This window comes from Rattus norvegicus, chromosome 1 (assembly GCF_036323735.1).
Source record: "Rattus norvegicus strain BN/NHsdMcwi chromosome 1, GRCr8, whole genome shotgun sequence".
Classification (NCBI taxonomy): domain Eukaryota; kingdom Metazoa; phylum Chordata; class Mammalia; order Rodentia; family Muridae; genus Rattus; species Rattus norvegicus.
The window spans coordinates 101,728,245-101,741,878 of record NC_086019.1 but is presented as its reverse complement, the minus strand read 5'-3'; the positions used below and the strand labels follow the sequence as shown (position 1 = coordinate 101,741,878).

General features: G+C 51.3%; 1 protein-coding gene across 3 annotated transcripts in view; it reads right to left on the bottom strand.

Moving 5' to 3' along the window:
- The window catches only part of Vstm2b (V-set and transmembrane domain containing 2B), a 28,415-nt gene extending 15,244 nt beyond the window's left edge, over positions 1-13,171 (bottom strand). Inside the window, exons 1-5 of one of the 3 annotated variants that reach the window (NM_001108479.2) lie at positions 13,105-13,171; positions 12,079-12,694; positions 11,337-11,521; positions 10,176-10,205; positions 8,627-9,101 (exon numbers count right to left, since the gene is read on the bottom strand). In NM_001108479.2, coding sequence (NP_001101949.1) covers positions 8,627-9,101; positions 10,176-10,205; positions 11,337-11,521; positions 12,079-12,160 — 772 coding nt within the window. In that variant the 5' untranslated portion in view covers positions 12,161-12,694; positions 13,105-13,171. Of the gene's footprint in view, positions 1-8,626; positions 9,115-10,175; positions 10,206-11,336; positions 11,522-12,078; positions 12,695-13,104 lie in introns of those variants that run through there. The other 2 variants (XR_005487917.2, XM_039082094.2) reach the window with 2 other exon arrangements.
- Between the last annotated feature and the right edge of the window lie 463 nt (positions 13,172-13,634).

Sequence of the window (13,634 nt, the reverse complement as noted above, 5' to 3'; positions counted from 1 at the left end):
TGCTGAAGGTCTCCATGAGATAAGCAGAGAAGAATCCCAGCTGAGTAAAAATATCCTATCTGAATACAAGAATCCCCCCTTTTCTCTGCTTCTACACCCACCCATTAGTTATTTTTAGTTATTTTTCTATGACTGTGCTAAAATACCATAACTGAAACAACTTATAAAAGAGTTTATTTGGGCTTATGGTTCTAGAGGATTATGATCCACGATGGTAAATTGGAGGCAGCAAAGCAGCAGCATCTAGATGCTGAGATCAGAAGCTGAGAGTCCATATCCCAATTCATAAGCAGGAGTCAGAACATGAACTAAGAAAGATTGGAGCACAGCTTTGGAACCACAACACCCACTCCCGGTGACATAGTTTCTCTAGCAAGACCACACCCCCAGATCTACCCAATCAGCACTACCAACTGGGGATCAAGTATTTGAGCCTATAGGGTTATTTTCATTCAAACCAGAACATGAAACAGTGCCTCTGAAACTGAGCCAAAAATAAATCCTTCCTTGTTTCTCATTGTGAATATTAACAGATGACTTCCTCTGATGCAGTCGGCTGCCCTCCAGCCTAGGACCTGGTTCTACACAAAGGATAACAGAGAAGAAACCTGCTCATGGCAGTGATGAAGCCATGATTCCAGTCCACAAAAGTGGGTATATCAAGGAAACATGTTGCTGAAGAAATGGGAATGATTAAAATGTCAGGGGAACCAATGAAATGGTCACGTGTGGTAGTGGATGCCGCTCCCTCCGAGCTGTCCTAGCATTTCCTGGGTTTGTGCTTTGAGTCTTCCACTAGGATAAACAAGATGAGCATCATGGACAACATGCAAAAGAACCGACTGATCCAAGTCTTTTCCCCGCCCCCACTCCCAAAGAGCATGGGATGGGAAGTCTGATGCTAGTAAGACATGTCCGGTAATAATCAGTCTTCAAAAACTCCTGAGTAGTTGGAACATTGAGGCAGTCCTCTGACTCTATGACTGGCCACTTCTGGTATGGATGGAGAAGGACCCTTGAGCATGGAGTAGGGAAGAGCTTCTGAAATGTCCACTTTGGCTTCCATTATGGTTTGATGTGAAATGTTCTCAACTTGGTTATCAACTGGTGACACTGTCTGGAGGTTGAGGAATGGAACCCGTGGGATGGGAGGCATAGCTCAAGGTGGTAAGCCAGTGAGATCAGGCCTTGGAGGATTATATAGCCCAGCCCTACTTCCCATCAAATCTCTTTCCTTTCTGTGTGAGAATCCACTGCCGCCACAAATAGATCCCTCAGCTACACCTTCCCTGCCTTGACTGACTGAACCCTCTAAAACTCTGAACATGAACGATGCTTCCTTCCTTTCAGATGCTGTTGTCCAATTTGGGATGGTGATGAGAAAAGTCACTGGCACAGCTTCTTATTGTGAACAGACACCTAAGAGAAAGTCCACTAGCAGAGGAGCAAACTCAGCCAATTTTAGCCTGTCTAAAGTAACTTTGATGATTCATCCTAGATGGTGATAATGACAGAAATTCAATCATTTCAAAGATTAGTCTCCATCTGAGCATGTTGTTGGGGGCAGGTCTATGTCTCAGGGGCCATTGCATGGATGCCATAGGGAGGCTTCAGCCTCATGCCACAACAGTTACTGAGGGCTTTCCCCTTGCTAAGTGCCTCCCTCAGTCTGACCCATCACTTAATGCTCCACATCAGCCAAACCCTAACCTTGGAGGAGCCAAATGGGGTGATCCACGTTGGTATTTACATGATCCTCTTTCCTTACATTATGAAAGCGATCAGACTCATTTCCCAGGAGGTACCACTCTAAGGAAGGTCCTCCCTAAGAAATAGATAGGAATAGGGAGGAAGTATAGAATTTTCTCATTCTCAACTTCCCTGTAGCCATTACAGAAGACCAAGTGAAACTTCTTATTTCTCTGGAGGAGTTTATTTAAGAGCTCCATGGGAAACATCATCAGAGCACCAGAGAACAGAACAGATAATACCACCACCACTACCATCACTACCACCACCACCACCACCACCACCACCACCACCACCACCACCACCACCACCACATTGTGGTGCAAAAAATATCTTAAAGCCTAGCTAGCATCCCCATAAAGCTGCAGGGTTTAGACCATAAGCAAGGCCTTGCCACTGTACGAATGGAGCAGGACTAATCAATATCATATTACAGAAGCACTTGACCTCATTTATCCCTGCGGATGCTTGGAGAATCCTTAACATTCAGAGCTTTAAAAATGCGCTCCCGGTGTGTTTAATGAGAGGTTCCTTCGTGGTTTGGCTCCTGGTGACATTTAGAAAGTCTGGTGCTTGGCTCTTCTCTTGGGGGCTGCCATTACTGTGGATGAAAGGGTCTGAACTCCAGCAACAAACTGGGAGAAGAACCGTGTTCTTGGGGATGAAGGAAGCCAGTAAGAGAGAGAACTGCTGCTGACAGTAGAGCAGACAGTGGCAGGCACACATGCTCAGTAAAAGACAGATATAACTGAATAATCATTACACTGCAGGAGAAGCTGCTCTTTCTTGGGATCTGTGATGCCAAGAGAGAAAGGCTGGGCTGTGAGCTGACTGGCTGCTTATGTGTGGATGTGAAGGACAATACCATTCCAATTCAAGCAGCCTACATAGTCCACCCCAGGAATCTGGGTGGGGAACTATGGGAGAATCTAGGACACGTCAGGGCATCACCTAAGCTATGAGGACACCATCCCTAACTGACTCAAGCCTGGAAAGAATCTGCCTACAGGGAACTTCTCCTGATTGTGTCAACAGTCCATGGATGCCATTTCTGGTCCCCACTCAAAGGAAGCATGAGGCTGGGCTGGGCAGAATCCCAGTGGCTGAGAGAAAGTGAGTCTCCCATCACTTATAAGATGTCACCATGCTTTGGGAATATGTAGATGTCTCTTGTCAGCTGTGACTCTCCACAACTTCTTTCACAGGGTCCTTTCCTTTTTTTTTATTTTTCTCCCTCAGGGTGTTCAGTGATTCCCTCCCTCTTCTGAGGGCACCCTTTGCCAGGCTGATTTCCTCCTGCCCAAACTGAAGTTCTTATAGCACATCAGAGCTTTAGGGATGAGCAGATTATTTACAGCAATGGTCTAAAGGTCCTCCTCAGGCCAGGGTTTCTGGCTTTTCTCTTGTGACTGGGGATTTGGTGGCATTTTGAGTCTCTATCATGGGTCTGGCACCACTGTGTCAGCTTTGTCATCTACCCAGGGCATAGGTTGAGGCAGAGAGAGTATTTTCACATCTGAAGCCCCTTCTGGTCATGGTTTTATGGTTGCCATGGCAACACCCAAGGATTTCCCCACCCCCTCCCAATAGCTCCCAGCAGAAACAACAACTCTTCCACACAAACACCAGAGTCACAACCATGGCCTTGGCTGTTGTCTAACCATTAATTGAAATACTGGGAGCAGCTAGTTCTCTGCATCCAGATACACCCAGCAGGGGTCGTGGTGCTTCTCCTTGAAACTGAAGCTCTGAGGATATCGCTCATCACAATCAGACCCCAAGGTCCCTCCAGAAGGGAACCTTGTGCAAAAACGAGTCTTTCTGTTGCAAACTATATTTGTTTTATGAGGCTGTGCTGAGTTCCATGATGCCTTTCCTCCATTATAAGTCTTTAGAAGATATGCTGATACTGTCTCCCACAACCTTCAGTGGCAACCAGCAACAAAGTGTTCATGACAATGGATCAGTATTCACATGCGTAATCAGGTTGCCTCACCCAGTGAAAAAGAGACACCACCCCTCCTGTCTACTCTGCTTTGCTAATCCAACTCATGATTATTAACAAAACATGAAACATGAATCAAATAAAAAATTGAAACAAATTTTTAGTGCAAATGCTTAGAAGGCCATGCTGAGCACAGAGCAGTGAGAAAAGGTTTCCTTTCCAGGCTGAGGAGTAGGAAAGAGGCAATGGTTTGAGCAAAATGCTCTGTTACTCGTTCCCGACAGTACTGAAGTAGCTCACTTCACAAGTACGGGCATCTGAAGGTCTTTTAGGATTAACTGCCTATGGGACCACGTGGAGGTGACTTGGGCCACTCTTGAAGCTGCTAATCTGAAAAGGCTGGGGTAACCCTTCCATTGCCTCTGGGTCCTCCATTTACCCTTCTTCGTTTTGCTCCAAGCCCTGTGGCTGACCTCTCGGAACAGCTTCTCCAGATGCCCTTGTCATTGGCTTTCAAAGGGGTTTCGCTAATAAGAGGCCATATTATGAACATGCAAGAGGGGCATCAATTCCTTGCTGGGTCATGGTAAGTCAACTGATTCCCTCCATTGAGATTTTGCCACTACAGATTTGATCCGGGAACCTTGTCCAGCTACTCTGGCTTTTGCCAATCTTATCTTTCCCTTGTTCTGCATCCCAGGGACACTAGCACCTCCTGTTGCTGCTGTCCCTGGGGACTTGCAATCTTTCTCTGCTAGCTGGCCTAACCCTGCCTCTACCTTCATAAACACTGTTTTCCAAAGCCCAACAGTGACTCTGCTTGACTGTGCCACCTGCTCCACCGGCCTCCCGATTGAGAAACATTACAAACATGCCTGCTCATTAACCGAGAGCAATGGGCCACTCTGGCTTAGAACTGTGCACTGGGAAGAGGCCCAGAACATGCTGTAATCCCTTGCCATTGGAGGCTCTGAGATATTCCTCAGCCTGCTGCCTCCCTGGGGAATTCCTAAGACCCAGCTGGCAGTGAACTCAGGCAAGTCTTGCAGAAAGGTTAATACCCACCCTGCATACGGTCTGAATATTTCAACCGTCCCTCCTTGGGATCAAAGCTGTTAGGTGTGTTTGTAGTACATAGACCACATGTCTCACTTCTCTAGGCTCAAAATGGAATACACAGCTAGTCACAACTAAGTGGCTCTCCTAAGACTTTCGTAGAGAGGCTTTAGGGATGGGGGCAACACTAAGCTTGATGACCCATCTGATCACCTTTCATTTTCAAGGGGTGGGGGTTAGGGAGAAATCAGAGCTTTGTCTGAAATATGCCTCTTCTTGTCTTGTATAGGAGCTGATGAAAGTCACTAGGTATTAAAAATATCGAGTCACCATATCCCATGCAATGGGGCAGCACTGTCTCCCCTTGCAGGGACCCCAGCTCCCTGTGCTTTATGAATGTCAGTAATTGCTACTGTTCCCCACAAGAAAGATAAACAGAAATTTCAACCTGGCTGCCATCCTGTCCTCTATGGCATGTAGGGACCCTGTGACTGACAGACATTCAAGACCCCATCTGCTGTGACAGCTCTGGTGACTGTGCTGTAAGAGTTCTGATGCCAGGACCCTATATCATTTAAGATATAGTACTGTTACATCTTAACAGTGAATTCTGTTATCGGGTAGAAAGTCCTGGGGCATCTTCACTTGCTCATCCAACTCCAGTGGCTAGCACAGGGACTGGAAGTTTGATTAGCCATGCTTGGTTCTCAAGTGCCCAGACACGAGCCAAAAGAAGAGGAGTTTTGACCAGGATGAACTCATGTCCTTGGTCTCATTACAATGTCATGGGTGTAGCCTCTTCTACTCTCAGAAATCTCTGGTACATATTACTTCCTAGCTAAAGCCTCCAATAAACCCCAGTAGTACCATTCATTTATCTCTTAAGGCCCCTCCAGCTTGTCAGTTTGTTCATTTTCTCCTCCTTTCCTCTCCATTCTAAACAGCTAAGAAGACAGTGGTTATGATAACCATGTATGCACAGAACTTCCCACACTGTGCTCTCTCTACATGTACTCCACCATCTTGGTCTGCCTCACTGTAGTCCAGAAGCAATGAAGAGTCCAAACTGCAATGTCTGAAACCGTGAGCCAAGTTATTTCTTAAATCAATCTGTTTGCCACAGCAATCAAAACATCAGACTAGCACACTTTATTTTACAGAGATGCTAAATCACTTACCTAAAGTCACACACAAATTCTCAGATGGCAAAGATATAACTCTTATCTGGGCTTCTGGGTTATCTGTTTCGCCTCTGCTCTGGAGGACATTTCAGTTGGTCCACTCCAATCTGTCCCACAACCTTATTTCTTACTTTCCAAGAGGAAAGGGCAAAGGGGTCTTTTCTCTAATCAGCAGCCAATCATAGTATATTATGAGTTAATATTTTCCTAATATACCAACTGTGTGCTACTTAGAAACAGTTCCTTCCAAATGTGTGCCCTCTTCCATTGCAGAGAGACAGAGCTGGAAAGCAGTTGTCACGAGGACTGGTACATTCCCCCCAAACTCCTGCATCTTTGTGGGACCGTGTGGTGGTCACTGAATGAAGGTAGACATGATGTCTGCCACCTCTAGGCTTGGACCTTAGAAACCCACCTTGCCATTCCTGAGTGACTTTTCTCAGAGAAAATGCATTACAGAATGCTTTCGGTGACACCTTCTTCAGTCTCTCCAAATGTTACAGAGAGAGTTGTTCTAAATACGTGAGGAATAAATGAATTCATTGTGGTTTTGCACATGCTTCATAGCCTTAGGGTTCCATTCCCTCTTAAAACTGGGTCAAAAGGTCATCTCTATATATCTTTTCTTATATACTGCTATATTTGCTTCCCAGAGACTTGGAAACACTTGCTGGAGCTGGTACAGTCCATCATCCAGAGTCTATGAATGACTGTGTGAACAGAGCTATGAGGTTCCCACCCTAGGACAAGATGTGATACAAACAAGACCATAAATCTGGAATGTGCTGAGCTACTGACATTCTGCCCTTTTTTTTTTCCCCACACAACACTAACATTGTCTTAAGTTAATACGGATGGAATAAAGTCCCATGTTAGGTGGGAGATCTTGGGTTTGTTTAGAGCTGGCCCATCTTTCTCATGGATTGGCTGGGGTCGGGTGGTGTGGTGTCTTGTAGTTCCATGGAACTATGAGGGACAAAAGTCTTCCAAATCAGAGGATAGAAGCACAGTTAAGTTTCTTAGGGGAGAGACACACAGTGCACTCCCACAGGGAAGACACAGAACTGGCTCCCACAGGGGAGAAACAGAATGAGCTACTGTCACAGGGTGGGGGGGGCAAGGGAGGGAGAGGGAGAAGGAAAGGGAGAGGGAGGAAAGGAGGGAGAGAAGGAGAGGAGAGGAGAGGAGAGGGAGGGAGGGAGACAGAGAAAGAGAGGGAGGGGGGAAGAGAGAGAGAGAGAGAGAGAGAGAGAGAGAGAGAGAGAGAGAGAGAGAACAAACTCCCATGGGAGAGATACAGTGCAGTTTCTTAAATAGGGGAAGTAAACACAGCACAAGTTCTCATAAGGGAGATACCCAATGCTGTCTCCCAAGCAGGGGAGGATACAGTGCTATACTCCCACAGCAGGGAGTAACTAAGGAAGAAACCAGGTTGAAATGATCCTCAGAATCGACCAGCTACTTCCAAATGTTCAAATGTTTAAGGGTCAGCAAGAGGTTAAGATACATGATGATGTGAGGCCTGTCACCTTGGACTTAGTGAGGACAGTCCAAGAACCGTTTTTCTTAGCAGCAGTGGATGCACTTTGAGAACAGCCAAGTGGGCGCCATGACAGTATGCCCAATCCCATCAGTGCTATGCGCGACTCCCCTAGACTTCCAGGTTGTAATCCCAGTAGAGAATTCTTTCATAGGAAATATGCATCATACAATATTGAGGAGGGGGTTTGGGGCAGGGGGTGAATTATTTAAAATCAGACACGGAGTGAATGTGGAAGATAGTGTTCTTCTGAGTTGGGTTGAAGAGTGGGAGTATCCTGAGAAAAAAGCTATTTGGCACAGAAGTTTCTACTTTTTCTCGGCATTCTAAACTCCTTGTTACTGCTATGTAAACACCCCCAGGGTCTTGTTACCAGGGTAGCAATTCACTTTTCTGGTCTTGTATTCTAATAATCCCCTCCTCTCTTGTTATTTTTTTTTCTTTTCGGAGCTGGGGACCGAACCCAGGGCCTTGTGCTTGCTAGGCAAGCGCTCTACCACTGAGCTAAATCCCCAACCCCTACCCCTCCCCTCCTCTCTTTGCCTCCCTAGTCTTGAGCTTCCTAGGTAAATAGGTATCAGCCTCCATGTGCGTTCATAACTGTGTTACAGGGCTGCATTCCCCAACTCTGTCCCCCTCCAGAACCAAGGAGCACTGGAACTCTGAGGTACGCACAAAATTTACAGCTTGTGTAAAGCCACACCTAGAGACCACATAGCAAAGGCTAAGTCCGACTACACAGCCAAACTTCCTGAACCTTATATGACAGTTCAAAGTCACCAATCAGCAAAGAGGGACAACAGCCTGTTATCACTGTTTTCATCCTCTTTCAAAAGGAGTACCCCACCTGGGGAATATCTGTCCAAACTTGAGTATCCGGGAGTTCAGTTCTCAAGGCTGTCCAAGAGAGGATGCCTCACAACCCGTCTCTGTGCCAAGCAGGGCAGCCTGCTGAGTTACGAATACACTTAGTAGGTTGCTCCAACCCCTTTAGAACCACAATTGGGAAAAAGCCCAGATAACACAAGAAAGGAGCAGCAGAAAAGCTACTCCTGGTGCACACAACCGCAGGTACAATGAGATTTGCTGCCTGATGCACTAGGCTGCTCCCCTCCCTCTCCCTTGCACTCAAGACCCCTCAGGGACTGCTCTTACCTGAGCCGTGCCTCTGGCGCAGAAGGACAGCCTGCCCGGATGGCGGGGACGCTGATGAGGAAGCAGCAGCTGCAGAAGCCATTGTGGTGGCTTTGTGGGTCGCGGAGGCGGCAGCGGCGGCGGCGGCCTCGGGAACTCCTGATCCAGAGGGAGGACTCGCAGGAAGTGGGTTCTTGTCGTCGTGGCTGGTTTCAGAGGTGGTGAGGAGAGCAGCGCCTGCGTTGTTAGAGCTGACAGCACTGGAGGCTCCGTGGCGACGCGGGCCGCTGCTCTGAATGTGGGACACTGCCTCTGCAGCTTGCATGTTGGGCGGCGTGAAGCGCGATAGCACACGCAGCAATGCCTGGGCCTTGTGCTCCTGAGTGTCATCGTCGCTGTAGTCCGAAACGCGACACTCATAAACACCTTCGTCCTGCAATCGTACGGCGGACAGCCGAAGCCGGTGTGAGATGTCATTGCCCTGGACACGCACGGTCTGCAAGACAGCCCTGTTAGAGGTCTGACCATTGAGCAGCACACCTTTGGTAACTGGGCTTTTAGCTCCACTATCACTGTACCGATTTGCCATTCCATCCCAACATTTCCTAAACACCAATGCCTCTTAATAGAGGCACGTGGCTCTCAGGTCTGCCTGGACGCCTTGTTGTAGAGTGCACTGTGTTGGGTCCCAATTTCTCAGCCATCTCAGCTCACATTTACTCTTGCTTATTGCCCCTACGGAATGTAACTTTCCACTACTGGCAAGAAATGTCAGATTGGGGCTATATGAGGCTAATTATCCACATCCTTCCTATACCTCAAAGCCTAAGCTAACTGCTCTGTGGTTATCCTACATATACCAGAAATCCCACTCACGTTTATTTAGAGCCCAGAGCACCTGGGATGTGTCCATCTTCCCTACAACATGCACAACTACACATGTCCTGCCCTGTCCTTTAGAACTGACCATTTGTTAATAGCCCCAACAACCTCAGGCATGGTGCAAATCTTAAGCAAACTCGCGCCACCAAACACCAGGACAAGCCCTCACCTCTAAACAGGACCCTCGAAGAGGCTTTGTTTTTCAGGCCCTGCCATTTCCACGCTCCAGCCTTCCAAACCCATACCCCTTGACTGCAGAAGACAACCACCCCAGAAGCATATAACAATGTCACTGGAGGAGGAGGAGATGGCTGAGTGGAGAGTGCTCCTGGCAAGCCTAGCAGGTGTGCGGGGTGGGGCAGAAGGGGGTGGGAAGAGCCACGGGCTCTCTAGAGCAGAGAAGGTAAGGGCGGATGTGCTCCAGGGCCCTAAGCGCTGGTGCAGAGGAAGTTGAGTTTTACTGGCGAGTATCCTGCCGGTTGTGGGACCCTTCTTTTACACAAAAGACAGCCTAATCCCTCTACCAGCGACAGATGGCGCCCAGATACACCAAGGAGCCCACAATACACCCCAGTGGTGGTAGAGCTGTGCATGGCTCATCAGTCGAAGCTTTCTAAGGGGAGGGAGCTGCGGGGAGCGAAGCGGCCAGAAGGGGTCTCCCACGGCCCACGCTGGTCTCCACACTTACGCTGATTTTAGTTGCATCCTTATTTGTTACCTAAAATGAAGAGAGAGAGAGAAGGGGGGAAAGGAGGGGGGAGGAAGAGGGAGGAATAGAAGGAGGGAATGATGGAGAGAGGAAGGGAGCAAGGGAGAACGGGAGGGAGGGACAGAGAGAGGGAGAGGGAGAGGGAGAGGGGGAGAGAGAGAGAGAGAGAGAGAGAGAGAGAGAGAGAGAGAGAGAGAGAGAGAGAGAGAGAGATATTAATTGATTGATTTTGAAACCAAGCTGTTGACATTTTTGTACACGGTAAACTCTGACCTGTGTTTGACAAAGATACTTTCTGCAGGTGGGCTGGGAGTTGAACTGCCTGGGCTGTGGCATGGTGAAGGGCACCAAATTAGGATTCCTGCAGTGCACCAAGAGAGAAGTAGGTTTCCTGGCTAAAACCATTGACTAAGGAGTGGCTACCCTGATACACACCTGTCTGCTTGGGAGAGCAGGAATGCTGGACGGCCAAGGGGATGCATAGGGAACCTCTTTTCGCACTCACTTCCTCTAAATCCTCCACTTGGAACGGAAACACTGGATAGAGGGTCCAACATCGTGGAGGCCCTGACAGCCGGGTATGTGGATATGTGCCAGAGGAGGACGAGAATAGGAACTCCGAGTGGGATTCTGGGGACAATGTAGGTAGGTAAGTGTGTAATTGCTGGTGTGGGCTATGGGTCAGACTGTAAGGTTTTCCAGCCACCGAGGGTGGGGCAGTCCCTCAAACCCTATGGAAGCTAGAGGTGGGTGACCTGCTGGCTAGGATGCTGCTCTAGTACCCTGTTCTCTACCACTTAAATGCAATCTGAAGGAACTGAACTACTTGGCCTTAAGACCTCAGAGTGGCAGAAGAAAGCCTGCCAGACCAAATGATCCTTTTTCTCAAGCCAGCACCCATCAGGGTATAGTCCCAAAACTAGTAAGCATGAGCAGGAAAATTGGACCAAGTGTGGGTTTTCAGGGGCTGGGTGAGAAGGAAAAACCGTGGAAAAGAACCTATAGGATCTGGGGCCATCCGGTTACTTTAACAATGCTATGGAGGTGCAGAGGATGGGAGGTGGCTGGACAACAGGGCAATGTCCTGTGAAGGTACCCCTCACTGGAAGAAGTAGGGTGCAGCGAAGGGCAGCGGATTACCTTGCTCCGGGCGCCCGGCACGCTGAGCGCCAGCTCGTGTAACAGCTCCCGGGGTGGCTCCTTGAGGTACCACCACTGAATCTCCAGTGAGTACGAGGTGGCTCCGCTTGCCCTGAACGCGCAGGGCATTTCGATATCGTCACCTTCCCGCACGGTTACATCTTTGGGGACTTCCGTGAATGTGGCTGGGGGCGGGAGAGAGAGGCGTGACCAGCTGATAGGCGGGGGGCAGAGGGGGGTGTTGGAAGGGCTTGGGGCAACCCGAGGCTGAGGTGGTAGGTCTCCTGCTATCTGGCCTTGGGATCACCCCCACTCCTGTCCCCAGCTCCTAAGCGACCCTGGACCGGAGGCATCAGCAAAGTTCAGGGAGCAGCTGCAAAGGTGGCAGCGGGGACCCGCCACTTGCTGCAGGCTGCTCCCCTTCAGGTTGCACAGTGTGCTGGGGAGGTAGGGCCGCAGCACTGGAGTCGGGCTGGGACGCGCCAACTCTCGCTTGCTGCAGGCCTCCCCTGTTTAGCGGGGACAGGGCGGAAGGACTCCCTAAGCAGATGCCACAGCTGAGGCGACCCTTATCTGCGCTGGTGCTCCTACCCACTCCCAGCCTGGCTTGTACACCCAGATCACTTGCGACCGTAAAGCTTGCTGCTTCCTTTCCTCCTCCGCTGTGACCAACTGGCAGACTTCCATGGCCTTAGCAAAGGGTCCCCTGAGCCCATCGCGGCTGCGAAGTTCCCGCGCTCACCGTCGGCGACGAAGAGCAGCAGGCTGTGCAGTAGCAGAGGTAGCAGGTATCCGAGGGCGCCGAGCCGGTTCCGCTGTTCCATCTCCCGCAGGGTTGCGGCGGCGGCGGGGGCCCGGCGCGGAGAGGCGGCGGCGGCAGCAGCTTGGGCTTGGCTCCGGCTCGAGCTCCGGCTAGGACGCCTCGGAGCCTGCCATGGCCCCGCACGGCGCCCCCTCCCTTGGCCGCCGGCGGCCGCCAATCAGCCCGGCTTCCTTGCCGGCTGGCCGGGCGCGGCTCCGGCGGGGGGCGCTACGCGGGGGACGCAGGAGACCTGGTCCCTCCAGAAGGATCCTTCGGTCGGTACCTCCTTCAGTCCGGTGGTCCACAGGAGAATGGGGATCTGCAGTTCAGTCTCTGGCCCGCGGGCCGGGCAACGGCCGGACTGTGCCACTATCCATCCTTGGAGAAGGAAGTGAGCGCCTGAGAGGCACCAGAGTCTGCCTCCTGGTCTCCTTCTGGCTGGGCTCCCGACTGCCACCTCCTCCGACTCCCGCGGAGCTCTCCCGCCGCCGCCCCCACCGGTTTCTCCGCCGCTCACTCCGCAAGGCGAGTGGGCGCTCAGCCGCGGCGCGAAGACCTGGCGTCCGACCGTAGCGCAGCGCAGGGAGAGCGGGTCCGGCGTGGCCGACCCGCAGCCCAAGAGAGGCGGGGAGAGGGGGGAGGGGAGAGGAATGAAGGGGGCGGTCAGTGGCTGGGTGGCGAGCAGCCTCCTCCACAGCATCACCCCCGCCCTTCCCTCCGAATCCTCCCCGCCCCTACCTCGTCTTTCCCCCAGCCCCCACCGCCGCGGGGTCACTCGGAGCGACCACCGTCTCTCTAGCTGCAGCGCAGCCCCACCCCGCGTCTGCTTTGCTTAGGGGGGGGTCCTCCCACCCAAACTCCTGGCTTCTTCCCAGTGTCGATCTCTGGAGTCAGCTGCTCCACCCTGCTTTCTGTGTGCCCCCCCCCCCCATCCTCTCCGCAGACCCCAGTGCCTAAACTCCTTACCCAGGTTTGGGCCACGAGCCACAGCACTCTTTGGTCCAGACCCGGGCCATGACGGGTGGGTGGGCTCCTGGGAACTGCGAGAAGGGCGGAGTGCTGTGTCCGGCCAGCAGCAAGGCCAAGTGACAGTGAAGACTAGGAGTCCGCAGTGTGGGAGCAAGAACTGAGCGTCCAGCGCCCGGCGAGCAGGTGCCTGTGGCGCGGAGCGCACCAGGGAGCCAGCAGGCAGTGGCCGTGAGTGACAGCAGAGGCGGTGCGGGTGGGGTGAAATGGGGAGCTCCCGGCACGACTCAGGGCTCCGGAGGTTTCTGGGTGGGGACCATCTTCCTGCTCTGAGAGAGCTGGTCCCTGTGTCCTTGCAAGCAAGCTCTTCCTGCCCACTTTCCATTCTGTACCCTTTGCAAAAGCCGCACCCCCCTCCCCCCGCCCCGTGCCCAGAGGTGGAAGCATGCAGAGATGGAGTACACAGCCACACATTCCAGAGCCCATCCCCCACGCTTGCATCTTCCGTGACCCTGAACCTTCCCTGGCCT